Source organism: Pelodiscus sinensis, chromosome 1, assembly GCF_049634645.1.
Source record: "Pelodiscus sinensis isolate JC-2024 chromosome 1, ASM4963464v1, whole genome shotgun sequence".
In the NCBI taxonomy this organism is placed as follows: domain Eukaryota; kingdom Metazoa; phylum Chordata; order Testudines; family Trionychidae; genus Pelodiscus; species Pelodiscus sinensis.
Window position 1 is genome coordinate 142,474,262 of NC_134711.1, and position 19,257 is coordinate 142,493,518.

The 19,257-nt window shown below is 44.2% G+C and overlaps 1 protein-coding gene and 1 long non-coding RNA gene across 2 annotated transcripts; both read right to left on the reverse strand.

Annotated features, from left to right (window-relative positions):
- Positions 1 to 2,599: 2,599 nt before the first annotated feature.
- On the reverse strand, positions 2,600 to 9,295 carry LOC102453448 (NADH dehydrogenase [ubiquinone] 1 beta subcomplex subunit 4). The gene is made up of 3 exons (XM_075905288.1): positions 9,059 to 9,295; positions 4,214 to 4,360; positions 2,600 to 2,781 (listed from the first exon to the last, which is right to left on the reverse strand). Exons 1-3 carry the CDS (start codon positions 9,248 to 9,250, stop codon positions 2,719 to 2,721), a joined length of 402 nt encoding a protein of 133 aa, XP_075761403.1. The 5' UTR covers positions 9,251 to 9,295; the 3' UTR covers positions 2,600 to 2,718.
- Positions 9,296 to 14,501: 5,206 nt separating this feature from the next.
- LOC142826831 (uncharacterized) lies at positions 14,502 to 18,604 on the reverse strand. Its single transcript, XR_012901093.1, has 3 exons — positions 18,510 to 18,604; positions 17,627 to 17,878; positions 14,502 to 14,846 (listed from the first exon to the last, which is right to left on the reverse strand). It is a non-coding gene; the product is annotated as an uncharacterized LOC142826831 (long non-coding RNA).
- Between the last annotated feature and the right edge of the window lie 653 nt (positions 18,605 to 19,257).

Here is a 19,257-nt window from a genome sequence, read left to right on the forward strand (position 1 = left end):
TGTATTGGCAAATCAATTGGAAATGCTTCCCCAGTGACCAGAGGCGCCCTTATTCCTCAGCAACCCCTACTTGGATAATTTGTACAACTGGCCTGAAACAAATACAGAATTTGTGTGTGTGGCAACTCAAGGCCCAATTAGCCGAAGAAATGGGTCTTGAGAGATCAAATCAGTTTGTGGCAGTCGGTGGTATTTTATTTAGCATGCTCAAACCCTGTGGGCAATTTTTTATTTCCCTCAATACCACTTTCTTCATGAATTCATGCCTTTCCCTTCCTTGACCCATAGCTATATTTTGTGATGTCCCTGAAGACGGTGAGTATTTTGCAGAAACAGTTTTGGGAAGAGTCTGATCTGTTTGCTATATTTAACCTAGTGAAAGAATAAGAGGGAACTGGGGCTATATATACACTACAGAGTTTTTGTAGAAAAACAGTCTTTTTCTGTAAAAACTTGTGGAGCGTCCACACCTCAAGCACATTTTTGTGCAAGAGAATCGAAAGAACAGAGAGTATTGGTATTCCTCTATGAGGAAGAATGCCTTTTTGCTAAAGTTATTTTGCCAAAAGGCATGTGTAGATGGGGAAGAAGATTTTTTTGTGCAGAAAGAGGAAAAAGGAAAAAGCACAGGTGTCCTGCTGGTCATAGCAATCAGGGATGACTTTTGAGACAGCATCCATGCAGTCACTTTTGCACTATGGATGCACTCTTGCACAAGAAGTTTTTGCAGAAGATCTCTTCCGATAAAAGTTTCTTGCACAAGAAGCCTGCAGTCTAGATGTAGCCTGAGAGTCAGAGAATAACAAAGTAGCAGATAAGAGACATGCTACAGTTCTGCATAGCTGCTAAACAACTCTAGTGCCAGCTAATCTATGATGAAGAGCAGATTTCACCTTTCTCTAAATTGGAAAATAATACAAACATCAGAAGAATGGGGTCTTCTTGTAGAGGAAGAAGCAAAAGTTCAGCCACTTCTGGCAAAGGACACTGCAAGGGACTTGCTCTCTTGCTTGTTTATGGTGTAGGAAGAAGCAGCACAAATGTGTTCTTACTCTTGATATTGAAGTAAAATATAAGTATCAAGTCTAGTCTCACTATACAGCCTCTTAGGGTATATCTAAACTACATGCCTCTGTCTTCAGAGGCATATAAATTAGACTACCCCATACAGTCAATGAAGCCGGGATATAAATATCCCCGGCTTCATTAAAATAAAAAGGGCCGCCACGCTGTGCCGGCTCAGCTGATTGTCAGCACAGCGCACGAGTTAAGACGCACATCGTTCGACAAGGGAAGCCTTTGTCAACCACTCCCTTATGCCTCGTGAAATGAGGTTTACAGGAGTGGTCGACAGAGGCTTCCCTTGTCATCCGATGTGCGTCTCAACTTGCGCACTGTGCTGACAATCAGCTGAGCCGGCACAGCATGGCGGCCATTTTTATTTTAATGAAGCTGGGGATATTTAAATCCCGGCTTCATTGACTATATCAGGTAGTCTAATTTACATGAGTATGTAGTCTAGACACACCCTAAGAGGTCTCAAGTGCAGTGTGAGAATTTTCACCCCTCATAAAGGAGGCTTTTCTCAAGCATTTCAAACAGTTTTCCCCCCCTACTGTTTAGGCTGGGGAGAGTTTTTTGTTTGACCGTAACATGATAAGAAGTCAATTCTTCTGAATATTCATGATATCACAGCCCTACTAGTTCTCGTGTCCTCCATGGCCAGCTAGATATTTCTAATGTATAAAATAAGCAGAAAAGTCATGTTCAGGCCTTTTAAGTCCACAATGTAATAAAGTAAAAGGACACAAAAGCCCACTTTCTTTCCTCAACATGCCACTAATCTCTTTGGTTTGGAACAGCACCTTTATCCATGGATTTTAAAAGGAACTTATGCATATTTGTTCATAAAAACCTTATTTGTTGTATGCCCATTTTTACAGAAGGTAAAGAGGACAGAGGTGAAGTGACTTGCCCAAGGTTATACAGTGAGCCAATGGGAAACAGGAATAGAACCAGTATCCTATTTCCAGTCTCACTACGGTAGGGGTTCCCAGGAATGAGAAAGCGCCAAGCTCACATTCTGAGTAGTATCCAGAAATCCTTCTGTAGGAATAGACCCCATTAAATCACTGAGACATTTTCAAGAGTACAAGCCTCTGTTTGACTGGGAAAAAATGGAGAATTAACCTGAGTTTGTTTAATGGGAGGCTGACTGCTCCTGGAACAAACAGCCAGGCAGCTTTCCAACCTGCTCAGCCCCTTTAATGAATTATTCACAATACAGAGTTAGAAGTTGTCCATTATTCAATTAGAATGATACAGCTACATAACTAAACTGATTTCCGGACAAATTCTGAGAGCACAAGACAGCCACTCAAGTAACTTCTTGGACTCACTTGATGCTTTAGCCTACTATAAATTGTAAAATTCATCTTGAAGCTGCTCTTAGACAAAGGCATGTGATTCTGACAGATTAAATTGAAACTTTGAACATCATCCAAGGACACAAATTAGTGTCTTTAATCTCTTGTACACATTTAGTCTGTAATCTGATTGATATTGGTATTAGACAAGAAGATTCCACTGTAAGTCATGGTCATATGGCTGAAATAAAGTTTATTTTGATAGATGATTAGTCTTTTCATCAATGTACAATATACAGCACTGTCTATGGTTAACCCAACAGCAACTGTGCAATATCCAATTTCCAGGGACTTAGGAGCTGAGAGCAAATGGTCGCTTGTATTTGCCTTCCCGAATAAGCTTCTCTTTATGATCCTGTATTGAGAAGGAAACAAAAACAAATACAAAAAATTACTATCCTATGAAAGAGAAGATATGGTCCATTGCACAGACTGACCTCCAAAGAGAAAGAGCATGCAAGTTCTTAAGCACAAATGCTACAGACAGCTCTGATTAAACAGCACTCTAGAAACATTTGTGAGGACAAAACATCCTGTCATTCACCTGTGTGCACAAGAACCAGAAATGCAATATGTCCAAATGCAGAAGAAGCTGTGTAGCTCCTACCCTCAAAAACAAAATGATGGACAGAGATGGAATAAACCTCTATTAAGGCAAATCTACCCATTTCCATTAGCCAGTATTTTCTATAATAGATATAGTATAATGTATTCTTATAATGTATTCTCAACAGGGGTTTGTCCCGACTAATTTAGAACATCCTAACTTGATGGGGCTTCCACCCCTTTACTTGAGTGCATAACCTAAAGTTTAATATATTTCACAGTCATAAAAAAAGTCATGAGATGTTTCACCTACATTTTCCTTTGTTCACTTTTCACCCCTATTACGTCAACTTGCACCACCTTATTTATTTTGTGTTAGCACCTAAGAATCCCAGTCATGGACTGGGAACCCATTGTCCTAGATGCTATACAGTCACCCTCAGAACAGAAAGACTATAAACTATTTGAAGTTGAGACTATCACCTCCCATCTCGGTGTTTTCATCCTTGCTACTTTTGAGAAAGGGCGTATGATGCTTCATAAAGGAACTGGCCAGTAATATACTGGACCATTTTGTGATGAAGTTGAAGCTTTAACTATCTTCTGTTAGTGTGTGTAGGCGTCAATTATATTCAGCCAATTTCATATTCTAGTTTTCTTGTGCCTGACCAATGGTAAAGCATTTGGGTCGCAGAGGATGTTCATATTCAACCAAAAAATGTTTGAAGTTGCATAATAATCCAGCAACAAGTTCTGTAAATTTTTGCATTTTGGACTCTACCTGCAAGATACTGTCCCTTAAAAAAAGGAAAGGGGGGAGGGGGGAGATTTAAATTTGCACTTGCTCCCACTCACTGATTCAACAGGTCAACCAGGATTTTATTTCTATTTTTAAGATACACAGAAGCTTTTCACATAAATAGCAGCTTTGGTTAAACTTTTGGTGTCACTCTCCCAAAAATCCGAACACATTGGCAGTGTTCTAACAGAAGAATTTCATACTACCAAGTTTTAGGATACAAGAGAAGGATTAAGGTAGCACCTTTTTTAAAGGACCAACAAAGAAATGTTCCCTTTGACAGCACTCTTAGAAGATAGCTTTGCAATAAGACACTAGTGATTTGAGAGTTCTTCCCACACTAGTTTTCTGCCCTCAGGAATAGGTATTTTCCTCACTTCTGTCCTATGTATGCATATGTATTATAACTTTATTAAAGTTGTACATGACTAGTCAATCTTACCCTCTCAGTTTTGAAGACGTACCCCCAGAAGATAAGGGGTCCTAACCCAAACAATGCACCCAACAGGGAATTCTTGGGAGTGGGCCGGAAATTGGGGTAAATGTTGTATGATTTAGCATATGTCCAACGGTGCATAGCAGGGTCCTCCTAAATGAAGAGCAATGCACAGTGAACAATGTTAAGATGCAGCACTATAAACATTAGCAAGCTTAGGATTAGACATCTGAGTGGTCAAAAAAAAAAAAAAAAAAAAAAAAAAGATAGATATGTAGTCAATTGACCGGTCAAACAATGTCAGAAATGTTCAAGTATTTTAAAGCACTAGTTTATTAAAAGGAGTAACAAAAAGGAGTCAGACCTTATGGTCTCCAATAGGATTGCCATTAGTTAGATACTTATGCCTAATTACAACACATATATTAAATTAAGCTACTGTAACTCAGAACAATGTCAAATTAAATGAATTTCTAAAAACATGTAAAATAATTACCTTTTTAGCAATTGTAGACTAGCATTTAAATGTGAATGCTAATAGGCTGACCAGTTGTGCTGGATAGGAGGAGTGCTGTCCTTTTCTGGGCATTTGGTGTCTAAAGGATTAAATTCAGGTAGGTAGGTGGAGTTGGCAGGGAGCCAGCAGAGCCAATGGGAGAAGGTACTGAGATTTTAAATGAAAAAAACCCTGTTTGCTTTATTTTCCCTTTGTGTGAGTTTAAGACAGGAGCTGAGGGAACAAGATGAATGTAACCAGGCAGGACTACCATGCCTACAAAGAATACTGGGCATGGAAATGGACTGGACCTTGAAGCAGATAAGTGAGTAGAAAGGGAATGTCTATTTAGATGTGATCATGTAATTTTCTTTGTTTTATTGTTTGTTTAAACTTCTCTGTGCTAATTCCATGTCTCATTCTATACACTGTAACTTTAAGATGATTCCCAGGGATGAAATACTCTGTTTTAATTTGTTCTTTTCTCAGTGGCTTTAAAACACCTACCAACCAAGTATGCTTTACCAAGTATATTTTTGTTTTATTAATAAAATCACTTCTTTAAGGCTATGATTTGATTCTTGTGTCCTGGAAGGTAATAGGAGGTCTGTATATGAATGCTTAAGACTGACAGCTCAGCTATCAGAAATTACAGGGTTGAGTTTTTTTTTTTCAAACTCTTGTGGTAAGAGAGATTGGGGTACCCCTCTGGAAGAAATTCCAAGTGCTTTCTTCCTGGGTTCACGAAGAAAGTTTTGTTTTTTGAATTTGGCAGCCTCTCCCCCAAAGTCAGGATATCAGCGACCGGAGGGAGTTTTCTGAAGCAGAAGCCTTGAGAGGCAAAGTATAAATTTAGGTCTCTTGCAGGTTTCTGCATTCAGAAACGTTCAGAAACTGGTCTTGGAATCAGATAGCATGGCACTACCATTTTCTGAATTCTGCAGGGATTGAGCCACTTTTCAAACAGTGAAATATTTTGAGTTTTGCTTTCAAAAGACTGGCATCTTGAAACTTAGTATGGATTGCTGAAACCCAGTTACCCCTCTTTCAATGGCAGTTGATTGAAGAACCTTCTTGCTTCCATGAAGATCTTCGAAATATTTAATAGAAGCTAATGAATATGGCAAAACTTACTCTGTTTGGATAAGAGATGTGAAAGACTAGTCGCTTTCCCTCCCATCCCTTGCTGCCTCTATCAGAGAGAGTCAGCAAGGGGAGGAAGAAGAGGAGGATATTTCAAAGCAGCAGTGCCAAACAGAGCTCGGGGCCAGCTGCTCCGTGCGGCATTGCTGCTTTGAATGCTGTGTGGAGCCCAGGATCAGCTGGCGAGTCCCCACTTGACCACGGGCACCATGTGGTGCTGCCGCTTTGAATACTGCTAACCCAGGATCAGCTAGGGACTCTCCAGCTAAGCCAGAGCTCAGTGCAGCACTGCCGCTTTGAAACACCACCATGGCATTTTAAAGCAGCAGCACCACAGGTGCTTTCATCTTTGAAGTGTTATTACACTTCAAAGGCAGAGGCACCCTATCAACCAATCGAATAGTTGATGCAAAAATGCATCGAATGTTCAGTTACCCGATACTTAACATCCTTAGTGTGGATGAAATTGAATAATGTATCAAATCATGCTGAAAAAAATATGGTTGCTGTTTGTTTGCACCCTTGTTTTGTTTTGTTTTTTTTTTAAACTTGGCAATGCTTATAACATTTGATAGGTGATATAGTTGTCAGATATTCAGTATCACCAACAAAAAGCTGTGCTGTATAGGCAGCACATCCAGAATCACCTCATCACTGCCTGCGCTCGAAGGCAGTGCATACCACACAGAGATGCCTGGCCCTTCTGTCTAGAAGATGGATAGATGGCAGCCAGTACTGGGAGTGGCAAGATCCAGGGCAGGCAGGGAGCCACCACAAGTAAGCGCCCACACTCTGAACCCTCTTCCCCCAAGTTGGAATCCTTTCCATACCCTTATTTCCTTTCAGACCCCAAACCTCTGCTCTAGCCTTTAGCCCATTCCTGTACTCCAAATACTTTGAACCCAGCCTGGAGCCTACCCAAAAACCCCTCATCCCCACCCCAGAGCCCACACCCCCTTCCCAGAGGCCTCAGCCTCTCCTGAACACCAATTCCCAGCCCTCTTCCCCCTGAACCTGTGAACCCCATCCCATGTGGGGCTGGAGCTGTGAGCACCAGGCTCACCCCAATGCAGAAGGAAGCACCAACCCTCCACTCTCCTCTGCAGAGTTGCATGTGATCTGTGATGGATTTTGTTCAGAGGCCCCTGCCCAAGGGGACTGACATCCAGTGGACTGTTGTATAACTTGTGTTCTAGCTTCTGCTCAGACACCAGCTCTATAGCACTGAATTAATTACTCATTCCCTCTACATACATTTTGTCCACTTCACTACTGTATAGAGCAGTACAGAGATTGGGCCAAGGTTACGCAAAGGACCAATGACTTTGCTAGGAAGAGAATACAAGTCTGACTACTCCCTGTCCCACACCTTAGCTTCTTGACCATTCTGCTTCTAAATATAAACACAAGAATGAGGTTTAAGAGGCAGTCTCCAAGTCTCCTTGTGTTCAAAAGAAGTGGAGGAAATACATGAACTTGGGACAACCCTTTTCTGTGCCTGGACAGATTTAGGCTCGGCTTAAAACAGATCAATTCACGGATGGACTCTTGTATCACTTTGACAGATGAGTGTTCAGCTAGTGCTGATTTTTGTTCTGGTTTTATTTTATTTTATGGCTTCTCAAGCAGAAGCAAGTCTAATCCTGAATTTACAAATACAGTTGCATATTTTACAAGTGTAATGATTGGCAGGAGGACGTGTTAGAGGCATTAACCTTATGTTGAGCTCTCTTCTGCTGTAGAGACCATACACACTACTATATAGTAGGATGTAATAGCGTAGTTTAACAACTGATTAACTGATAAGCAAAAGTTTATAGGTTAATGCTATAAACTACATGCATCCTCCCTCCCCCGCCAGAAATTTCTTTTAGCAGGCTGGCCAGTGCCAGGTCCGGGACCTACCCTCAGTGTGGCTCTGCATTTAAAGTGTATTAGGAGCCTGGCAGGCAGGCAATCCGGCTCAGTTCCAACTTACGCTGGGTATGGGAACTCAGTACCCCACTGCCACCACAAGCAGGACCTGCTGCCGCTTTGTGCTGCACAGGGCAACAGGCAGTTGGGTCCACAAGGGAAGCTTTTTTTTTTTTTTTTTTTTTTTTTTAAACTGGCTCCCCTCATGGACCAGCTCGTCTGGCACCTCACATTGCTGCCAATGATACATAGTTCTGCATCCTGTCTTCCCACAACACTGCACTGTGGGATGCTTACCCACATTGCTTTGCTCTGTCAACAGGGTGCTAACAATGTGGCCATGAAATGTTGACAATGGGAGGGAAAAAAATGTTTGACCAGTTTTGGCAAATTTTGTGAGAACACTTTTGTCGCTAAACATTCCTAATGTAGACATTGCCTTAGTAACCTCCTCTAACGATGGGACAGCTCCTCCAAGCATAGCAAGCTGAGAGAATGAGTCAACTGCTTTGTTGAACAGAGGTTCATCTGAAGAAGTGGGCTGTACTCATGATACCATCTACGTATTTTTGTTAGTCTTAAGGTGCTACTAGACTATTCGTAGTTTTTAAAGTTTGGAAAGAATAGATTGATAGTTCAGGAGGCTATCAAAAAACTACAATGGGGTTGGCATGGTTGCACCTAGTCTGCTTTTAATAATACATCTGTAAGAGCTTAAGGCTTGCTCCTCTACTCACAGGTGTGCTCCTGTTCAACTAACAGGTTGTGAGTTGCACTGATTTAGCTAAAACATAAAAAACGAAGAGTCTGGCAGCACCTTGAAGACTAACAAAACATGTGGGTGGCATCATGAGTTTTTGTGGGCGTAACCCACTTCTTCAGATGAATGGAGTATTAGAAGTCCAGACCCAAGAACCTAGTTTAGCAGCTCGTTTGCTAAACTGACCCAGCCTCACCCCTTTCCCAGAAGGGCCCCTCTTCTGTGCTTAGGCCTATTCAAGCCGGGACGGGGCAGGAGGACGTGCGGGTCACCACGCAGCCGGGCGTAACCGCCCAGCGGCCCGAGAGCGCGGACAGGCCAACAGGACACCAGGGAGGGCGGCGGGAACCGCGACCCCGCTTGACAGACGCGGCGGCTGAAGGGAGCTCCCCGCCCCGCAGGCTGGCGCAGGGCAGGGGCGTGGGTGCCGCGGGGCACCATAACCCAGGGCCCGGGGTGTCCCGCCGCTGGCTCCGGCAGAGTCAAGCGGGAGCAGCTGGGGGGGGGTGGGGGGGGCGGGGGCCGCGGGCGGACTCACGATCATGCCCGTGCAGCGCGGGTCGTGCAGCTGCAGCTGGAACCGGCGCTTGAGGCGCGCGCGGATGGCCAGACGCTCCGCCTCGGCCTGGCGCTTCTCCAGGGACTCGCTGTACTCGGCCGGGTCCAGCTGCGGGGGCAGCGAGGCCAGGGGGGCCGGCCGGTAGGTCGACGGGGAAGAAGGCAACTCCATTTTTTTTTTTTTTTTTGGAGAGCTGCCCTGCGCAAGAGCGGAAGCGCCCTCTGACCCGGAAGTACTGGCCGCGCCGAGGGAGGGGTGCGGGGGGGGAGGTGGCTGCTTGTTGCTATGGTTACTAAGTGCGGTCTGGTCGCGGGAGGGGTCCTGTGCTGGGGAGCGCGTGGCGCCAGCGCTCAGGAGTCAGGGACCGCCCCTCCCCCACGTGGGTTGCGCCATGGTTCCCGCGGGGGGGGGGCTCTGAGCGTTCGCAGGCGCCCGCCCCTGTGTGAGCAGCCAATCAGGGGGCAGGGGTCACAGGTGGAGGCTGAGCCCTGGAACCCCAGAGGAGTAAATCTGGCCTATGGGAAGTCCTGACCCTCAGTCCCCCCCCCCCCCCCCCTCCGTCCCCGTGTCACATGGCTGAGGGTTGGGAATGTGTGGAAGGGCTGGGATTTTCCCTCTTCCTACTTGTGTGTCCCCAGCTGAGAGGTCCCCACCCCTGCCATAAAGAAAACGGGACCCTTTTGTGCTGGACATTAATCAATATTTTCCTTGATTTAAAATGAAGTTTGATAAACTAACAGAAAGTTTAAAGCAACGGTTCCCAGCTGCTGGGCTGCGGCCCTATACTGGACCACAAACCACTAGCCATGCTAGGCCATGGACGCTCTGGGGCTGGGGCACACTGCCCAGCACCTCCCCTCCCACCATGGCGATTAGGAGAGCTGTGTCCTGCCCCACCTCTCAGCCAACCAGCGCTGAGCAGGAGCGGGGTCTCCTCATGAATGTAGAAGAGTGATTCACTGCACAGTGAGAGGGCCATGCAGAGGCCAGTACAGCAGCCTTAGAGCAGCTGCGACCTGGGCAGCAGCACTCAGCTGGCAACGGTTGGGAGGCATTGCAGGGCTATGTGAGAGGGGTAGGGCAGACACTGGGGGCTCTGAGCACAGGGCTATTGCTGGGGGCTCTAAGAACTGGCAATGTAGGGGGTTCTTGGGGATTGGGTGCAGTGGGGCTCTGGAAAGAGGAGGCTGGCACTGGGGGTTCTGGTGATAGGGGGCTCTAAGGGTGAGAGTTGGCACAGAGGCATTTGGGGCTGGCACTGTGGGGCTCTGAGGGTGGGAGGTTGGCACAGGAGGGGTTGCATGTAGGGGACTCTGGGGTCAGTGGCTAGCAATGGGGGGTAGTGGAAGGGTGGGAGGCTCTAGGAGTTAGGACTGGCGCTGGTACCCCAGCACTCCTGCGCTGGTCCCCAGAGTCACTGCAAACAGCGGGTTTCAGCTGTGGCAGCTGTCTACCATGTGGTGACTGCCAGAGCTGAAGCCAGCTGTTTCTGAGCTGAAGCCAGCTGAAGCCAGCTTTAGAGGCCAGGGCTTTTGGTGAACTGGTAATGTGTTATTTGCATATTTCCATATTCATGATTTGCATAAGGAAAATGCAAATAGAATTTTACTGGTCCACCAAAAGTTTGTGAATTGGTTTGCAGGTCTGTGGTATAAAAAAGGTTGAGAACCACTGAGTTAAAGCACTTAATCTGTTTAATATTTTAAATTAATATTTCCTTCCTTACTAGTTAAATTAAACTGTTCTCTCTAGTTGCAGCACTAGCAAAATGACTCAGCTGTAATTATGTAATTAAAGGGAAGTTTCCATTAGCAACTGGTGGTCCATGGACAGGTTTGAGCCAGGTGGGCCCCAGGCCAAAAAGTTTGAGAACCACTGCTCTAAAGCAGCCCCTCAGTCATTGGGCAGCACTGCCCAATGGCCAGATCCTCTATAGCAGCCCCTCAGTTGCAGGGCAGCATAGTCTTTTGGCCAGAGTCTATAGAGAAGCCCCTGGGGCACAGCTTAATAGCCAGTACCAAGGAGGCTATTGCTAGAAGAAGATGGGTTAGTAGCCCTGGTGGGGAGATCCAGGCGCACTCAACTCCACCAGGCCCAACTCAGGGGCACTGGTGGTGGTGGAGTGGTCCACCACTAACTTGGTGGGGAATCCCAACAGAAAAATGCCTAGCTCACTTAGGTAGGAGCCTCCCTGGGTCACTTTCTCCCATCTCCAGCAGTGGGGCAATCGAAGAGGCTTCAGGGTCCTCTGGCTCCACAGCACAAGTCACTCTCCAGGGCTCCACCAGCTCTGGAGGCTCATTCCAGTCTCCTGGATCTGCAGCTGATTCACCTCTGGAGCTCCTGCAGCAGGCCCATCCTCTCCAGCATCCAGCACAGACAGAGCTAAGTTGCTCTCTTTTATACTAGCCTAGCCCTTAAGCATGCTGCCTGTGGGGGGTTGGGACATCCTCCGTCTAAAGGGTATTAACTCCTGGCTCCGAGCGGGATATGCGCGCCCCATCACACCACATTCAAAAAGGGGAGAAAAGTAGTGTTGGGGAACTGTAGACCAGTCAGCTTGACTTTGATATCTGGGAAGCTACTAGAGCAGGGCTACTCAACTTTGGAAGTCCCGAGGGCCACAATGATACTCTCAACACATGCCAAGGGCCGCAACGTAAGTGTGGTTTCATATGCATGCAAATATATATGCAAATATATGCAAATAGATTCTTTAACACCGATGGGCATGAATACAAAGATTAAGGCAAGACTACACAACACACAGGCCCCATTTAAGTCAGTTCTGCTGATATTAATACAATGCAATATTTACCTGATTTCCACCCATATGACAGCACTTTTAATGAGTAATGACTGTCCAGGAATTTAACCACTGAAACGCATATCAACAGAAGACCATTATACTGACTACTTTTTTGTTTTGGCTCCCCACCCACGGGCTGTGTGTTGAGCCCTGTGTAAATCCAAACTGCACTGAGGGCCGCAAACAAACAGGCCTCGGTGCATGCGGCCAATGGGCTGCGTGTTGAGTTTCCCTGTATTAGAGTAATATATAAAACATTCAGTTTGCGAATACCTGGCAAATGAAGAGGTAATCCATGCAACTAGCATAGATTTACCAAGAACAAGTCACACCAAACTAGCTTGATTTCCTTCTTTGACAGGGTAACTGATTTGGTGACTGGAAAAATCTGATGGTCTAAATGTATCTGGACTTCAGCAAGGCTTTAGACAGAAGCCCGCATGCCATTCTGATAAGTAAGCTGAAGAAATGTGGGCTCAACAGAACTACCATCAGATGGATACACAATTAAAGAACCACAGACAGAGTAACTATTAATGGAATTATGTCCAACTGAAAGGAGGTCATAGGTGGGCTTCCAAAGGGATCTTTTCTGGGTCCTGTATTGAACAGCTTTATTAGGCTATGGCTAGGCAGTAGTGCTATTTCGGGATACCAGAAGTATCCCGACATAGCAATTATGCATCTTTAAACGCACACGCTATTTCAAAATATATTTTGAAATAACGGGCATGCTATTCTGGTGTCCCTGTAACCCTTGTTCCACGAGGATTAAGGGAGTTGTCGGAATAGCATTTTATTTTGAAGTTACCTCGAAATAAGCTACACAATTTGCATCGCGCAAATTATGTAGCTTATTTCAAGGTAAGGGTGCCGTGTAGATGCATTGTGGTGTAAATTGCATAATTTATTTTGAGTGTATTTCAAAATAAACAGCTATTCCAAAATGTCCCTTAATCCTCGTGGAACAAGGTTTACAGGGACATCGGAATAGTGTGCCCATTATTTCAAAAGACGCGGAATAGCATTTTGGGATACTGGAAGTATCCTGAAATAGCACCACAGTGTAGACGTACCCTTAATGACCTATATATAGGAATAGAGAGCATATTGATTGCACAAGGAGATAAAACAACATTGAGGAAGTTTGCCAATATTTTGGCGGACAGAGCTAAAACTAAGAGGGATTTTGATAAATTGGAGAACTGGGGTTTAAGCAACAAAATGAAGTTCAACAAAGGCAAAGGAAAGGCGATCCACTTAAGGAAGAAAAGCGAAATGCACAAATACAGGTCCCTGCTGGGCTTGAGTGCAGTCCCCTGCTATCAGAGACAGCCTCATCATATAATTCTGCTAATGAATGTACCAAACTCTGTGTTAAAACTAGTTAGGTTGTTTGCCACACAGGCTATTCCAGAACTCTCCTCTATGGAGGTTAGAAACCTTCAATTTCCAGGCTAAATTTGTTCATGGCCAGTTTATACCTTTCTGCTCTTGGGTTAACAGTACCGTTTCCTTTATTTATTTATAATTGTATGAGAGTACATTATATTAAAGGAAAACTTGAAGAATAATTTAGGATTTTTTTTACTTTCTCTCTCACACACACATATACACACACTTGTTGCCCCCATGCTTCCTACTGTCTGCCTATTTACATGGTAGTCTTGAGAGTGTGAGCTCTTCATTATATGGAATAATCTTTCTGTTTTGGGAAAACACCTAGCACATGAATGCTACTGGAAATGTAATCATCATGAGATTCTGTGTAAGTTTAGAAATGTACAGTAACAAAAGAGGGAGGCTGGATGACAAAGGGCTTTGGGGAATGGGAGCCTTTTGCTTTTATATCACCGCCTAATCCAGCACAGGATTGTCAGGGTGGTTAAATACTGGAATAAGTTGCCTAGGGAGGTTGTGGAATCTCCATCTCTGGAGATATTTAAGAGCAGATTAGACAGACATCTATCAGGGATGGTCTAGACCAGCGGTTCTCAAACTTTTTGGGGCTCCAGAGCCCTTTACATGCATAAAAATGTATGCAGAGCCCCAGCAGTCCACTGATCGTATGTGTTGTACCTATCGATGGTTCCAGTATGTCAGCCTCACAGAGCCCCTGGAGATGTCTCACGGAGCCCTGGGGCTCTGCGGAGCCCAGTTTGAGAAACACTGGTCTAGATGGCACTGGGTTCTGCCGTGAGGGCAGGGGACTGGACTCGATGACCTCCCTTCCAGTTCTAGTGTTCTATGAATCCCATTCTCATCAGATGATAATCATTTGTCAGTTGATATTAAATAAATTCTCAATCTTCAAAGATTGGGGTCTCCTGGAAATCTGAAGTTATTTAATTCCCTGATTGGCAGTCTGAGCGGTCAAGGACTGACGAAACTATGAATTCTGACAGGGAGTCACCAATCAAATAGACCTGCTTCTCTCTGTGTTGGTACAATTCCCCAGCCTTCTCCCTTCTATTCTTTCTGGCTAGAAGTTCTCTTGTCTTTTGTTCGCTCTTACAGTTTTCAGTGGGTTGTTCTCTGTCTTCTGGAAGCCCCAAAATCTCCATCGACTCTTCCCTTCTTGTAGGGCTTGCTGCACTTCTCTTCATCTTTGCTCTCCCACTTTCAGTTACTGCCTGTTGGGTTCCTTTTTCATTTTCCAACTCAGCACATTTATTCTTGAGTTCTCTTTCTCCTTCAATAGCCAGCCTTTTGCTGGTGTTAGTAGTCACATGCTTTGCTGGCCACTTTCCTCATCCAGCAGTCTCCCCTCACAATTTTCCAGTACAGCTTGCATCTGTGAGTCTTGTGTTTTCCCTTCAGCCTCCTCTCATCGCTTTTTAAATAACCACTCCAGGATAATGTACATGCTGCAGCTTCCAAATCCAGCTATTTTCACTGCGTTACTCCATTCCTTGAGTCACTACTTCTGTAGCTGTCATCACCTTCTCTGCTAAGCTCCTGTTAAGAAGAAAACACATTTACACACACAAAACACAACTTCCCCCACCCCACCCACAAAACTCTCTTACAAATGGGGTGTTCACACTGACTGTCATAGCAGTGGGGAACATTGTTGGGTTCATGTTGGCTAACAGCAATTTAAAAATTGCATGAGCCCAACCATGAAGGAAGTATGGGGTCGAGACAGAGGACATTTGGGAGCTATTTAAAAACCTTGAACCCACCTGGCTTTAAACAATTCACAAGAAAACAATTCCAGGATGCACTGTGCTCAATAGTGAAGCAAATGACCATAAGATATCTCCAAAACATGACACCTTCCCTTTACAGCAAACCATTGCTTTATGATTGAAAATTGAAAATGGAACAGGTGTTCCATATGCATACTCTTGGTAGGACCTGTATACTACAAATTACTCAACACACGTAAACAAACTTTAGATTAAACCTTCCTGATATGTACTCCTGTTGTGCTTATAAGAAGTATGAGGAATCTTTATAGGGGAAATGGCAATACACCACGTTTATTGAGACTACAATGGCAAAACCCTCTATTCTGCCAGGGCAGAAGACACAATGGTTGTTGCTCTGCTGCTGTATCTGTCACATGCATAACCATTTGGTCTGAACTTGGCTATCACTATGGTATCTTTGAAGCAATGCATTTATAGGCATTGAATAAACATATTCAAACTTTCATTACAAAAATTAGACACCCTGAAAGTTGCTAAATTCCATTGGCATTGATTTGCAATTTTAAATTCTTTCTGATTCCTTAGCCAAAGTTAATCCCCTGGGTAAGCTGCTTGAAATGCTGCCAAATAACCTTCAGAATTACCTCATCATGAGTCACGTCTCCAATAAACCTTATTGACATATTCACAAATCAGCATCCTCTGATTAATGAAAGGGGAAATCTTTCCATCTTCGGGGTTTTGGCTTCAGGTAGAGTCATTCTTAAAAGCTTTATTTTGATAGAGATGCAGTACAAATCGGCTTTCCCTTAGCTTAATTAAATACAGCTATAAACATCCATATTTTTTTCCTTCCAGGATAAAAGGTAATAACTCCAGTTTATACTAGCTGAGGTTTTGGCCTATGGATATATGGCTATGATCTCATTTCTAGTGGTGTAACTCCACTAACTTCAGTGATGTTTGGGGCAGATTCTAATCTCACTTAGGCTTTGTCTACACTGCAGGGTTTTTATGCAAGAAGCCTTTTGCGGAAGAGTTATTGCACAAAAGTGCGTGCAGACCTCAAAGTGCATCGCAAAAGCAATGTGCTTTTGTGCAAGAGCGTGTCCATATCTGTGCTTTTCCTGATAGGGGATTGTTGCGTAAAAAACACTATGGAGCGTCCACACCTGCCTTTTTGCGCAAGAGCTGTAGCGCAAAAAGGAGTTATTTCTTGTGGGGAGAGGAATAACTCTATCGGCAAAAGCCCTCTGTTCCGTTGATTTTCTTGCACAAAAATGCGCTTGAGGTGTGGACACTCTGCTGCTTTTGTGCAAAAACCTTGTAGTGTAGACATAGCCTTATACACGGGTAAACCCAGAGTAACTATAAAGACTTTAATAGAGATACTTATCCTTTTATATAGCTGTAACATAGAGCAGAATCTGGCTCATGCTATATGATTTAATATTAAAATCTTTCACAAATCACTTTGAAGCAGACCCTGCACTTCAAATAATAATATGAAAATCAATCCCATCGTACATTTATATCACGTGTTTCATCTCATTGGACCTCAAAACACTTCACAGTCTGTGCACTGTAATCCATGCAGGGTCCGCTGCTCATTTGCTTTTAAAGCTTGCTTTTCCACATCCTACATCTCTTCTGAGTGGCTGGGAACCTGGGCTCAGGAAATGGAGGCACACAGAATTCCAGGAGATAAGATAGGCAGTGCTGGGGCTGGGGCTGGAGAAGATGACTGGGTGGTGAGAGCAAGATTCCTGCTCTGATATAGTAGCTTCACCGGGCAGGTCTCTTCCCATAGAAGACCCCCTGGTCTTGGTCCTGGGAGCAGATGGTCAGGCTATGTGGCAATTTAGGTCAGTAGCAGTGAGGGCTGTATTCCTGTGACCCTTAGAAAGGATGGTCTTATAATTAAGACACCCGACTAGGCTCAAGTCCCAGCTCCCAGTGTAATGGTAGGTGGCCTAGATCAAGATGTTCTGCCCATCTCCAGGACATCCTGCTATTGGTGTGAAAGTTTCACAGCTCTGGATGATATTCCATTGTGAGAAAAGCAAAAGGGGAAGAGACAAAAAAAGATGAAAAATGTCATGTGATATATTCCAGTCTCTATGCTCTAGTCCTTTGCAGATCACCTCAGTGAAATCTGTCCTGAAGGAGACTGTTCCCTAGAGACAGGCTTTTTAAAAAAGATGCCACTTGTTTCACAAGGGAAGGGAAGAACCAAATTATGCCAGAGACAGTCCCTGACACTGAAGGAGATGAGACCCTGCACTGCAGCTCATTATATTAATTCTTCCCAGGTGCTTCATTGAGTCTCCTTTGTTTGATTCCAAGCAGGCTTCTAATTATAAAATATCATCATTAATTAAAAGCTCATGATTTCAAGCATAAATGTTCAAAATATTCACAAAGTAGTGCAAAACTCACACTGCGGCTGGGGGTTAAAACAAAAACCAATGGTGGTTTTTCTAACGTGGACTACCACAGCTCCACCTAGTGGAGAACATTGCAATAACATCAATTTGAAATGAGCTACCGTCCTTGTTTTTCCTTCCACAATCATGCACTTACCCTCATTTGTTCTGTCTCTGGCCTTTTTACAATCCAGACATTGCTTATGTTGCAGGCTGGCTGCTGTACGCTGCCCTTGAAGCTAAAGCTTTGAAAAGAAGCTGATGTTTCTATCTATCTATAACATCCCTCAGTTTCTATCTTTGTTGCTGAAAAGTGCAAAAAGCAAAGGTCTTCATCTTCTAGGGCAGCATCCACACTGTGAGTTTATATATTACAGTGGCTTTATTACCAGCTTGTGACACTCATGTCCTGTTTACCACAAACACAGATGACTTTTACTCACACACCCAAGAGTTAACCTACTATGTGCATCCAATTCTACAATGCTGCCTGGTCTGCCTGTAGTGCATTCTGGGAAAATATGGGCAGCTCTGCCAGATCTGTCTTAGACTTGCTGAAGCCAAAACCTCAGCCCCAGTGCCCACAGCTGAAGCTCAAGTGCTTTAGCCTTGGTGACAAGGATCAGGTTAAGGCCCCCTGTCTGGGGGGCCCTTGGATTTCAGATTTGGCCCTTACCCAGGGTGACAGGGCTCAAATGGGCTCAGACTTCACCCCCTCTCTCCTCTCCGGGGCCTCATAGTCATTTTTGTTGTCAGAAGAGGGCTGTGGTGCAATGAAGTTTGAGAACATCTGGATTAGCTATAATCTCAGTTGCATGGGGGTGGGGAACCTAAGGCCCAGAGGCTGGATCTGGCCCTGATTTTTCTGTGGGTCAGCAGTCCCCAACTCAAAAAGGTTCCCCACCCTTCCCTTAAATCAAATCATAGACTTTTATGCCCATCCCTGCTGACGACTACACACAGTATTTTCTCATGAGAGACAGGCAGATGGCACTGTGCCCAAAACTCTTTGTCTCAGGAAAGCCAATTCTCACGCCCACCACAAAGTTCTTGCTGGATGCTGTTTTAGTGGCTTTCAATATCAGACTGGCCCTAGGTGGTGGTGTTTTGCCAAAAAGGGAAGGTTATCGTATAGGCAGCAGATCAGAAATTCATAGATTCTCATGCTGGAAGGGACCATTGTGAGGTCATCTAGTCTGACCATAGCACAGGACATAGAACTTCTCTAAACTAATTTCTAGAGCAGATCTTTTATGAGAAAAAAATCAGATCTTGATTTAAAAATTGTCAGTGATGGAGAATCCACCATGAACTTTGGTAAATTGTTCCAGAGATTAATTATTATCATTGTATGTATTTTTCATGTCTGAATTTGTCAAGCTGCAGCTTCCAGCCGTTGGATTGTGGTATAGCTTTCTCAGGTAGACTGAAGAGCCCATTATAAAATACTTATTCCCCATGTAGGTACTTATAGACAAGTTAACCCATTAACCTTCTCTTTATTAAAATTAGTAGATTGAGCTCTTTGAGTTATCACTATAAAACAGGATTTCTAATCTTTTAATCCTCCTTGTTGCTCTTCTCTAAATTATCTCTAGTTTAATAACAGTCTTCTCACATTGTGGACACCAGAACAGGACACAGTATTCCAGCAGCAGTCACAACATTGCTAAATAAAGAGCTAAAATAATCTTTCTACTCCACAAGACTTCCGTCTTTATGCATCTCAGGACCACATTAGCTCTTTTGATATCAGCATCATACTGGGATCTCATCTTTAGCTGATTG

Excerpts from the sequence above, each read along its gene's own strand:
- LOC102453448 (XM_075905288.1), bottom strand. The coding sequence starts at position 9,250 with ATGGAGTTGCCTTCTTCCCCGTCGACCTACCGGCCGGCCCCCCTGGCC. Across the intron at positions 4,361-9,058 it reads CGCGCTGCACGGGCATGATC|GAGGACCCTGCTATGCACCG; the intron begins GTGAGTCCGCCC and ends CTCTTCATTTAG. Across the intron at positions 2,782-4,213 it reads ACGTCTTCAAAACTGAGAGG|GATCATAAAGAGAAGCTTAT; the intron begins GTAAGATTGACT and ends TTCTCAATACAG.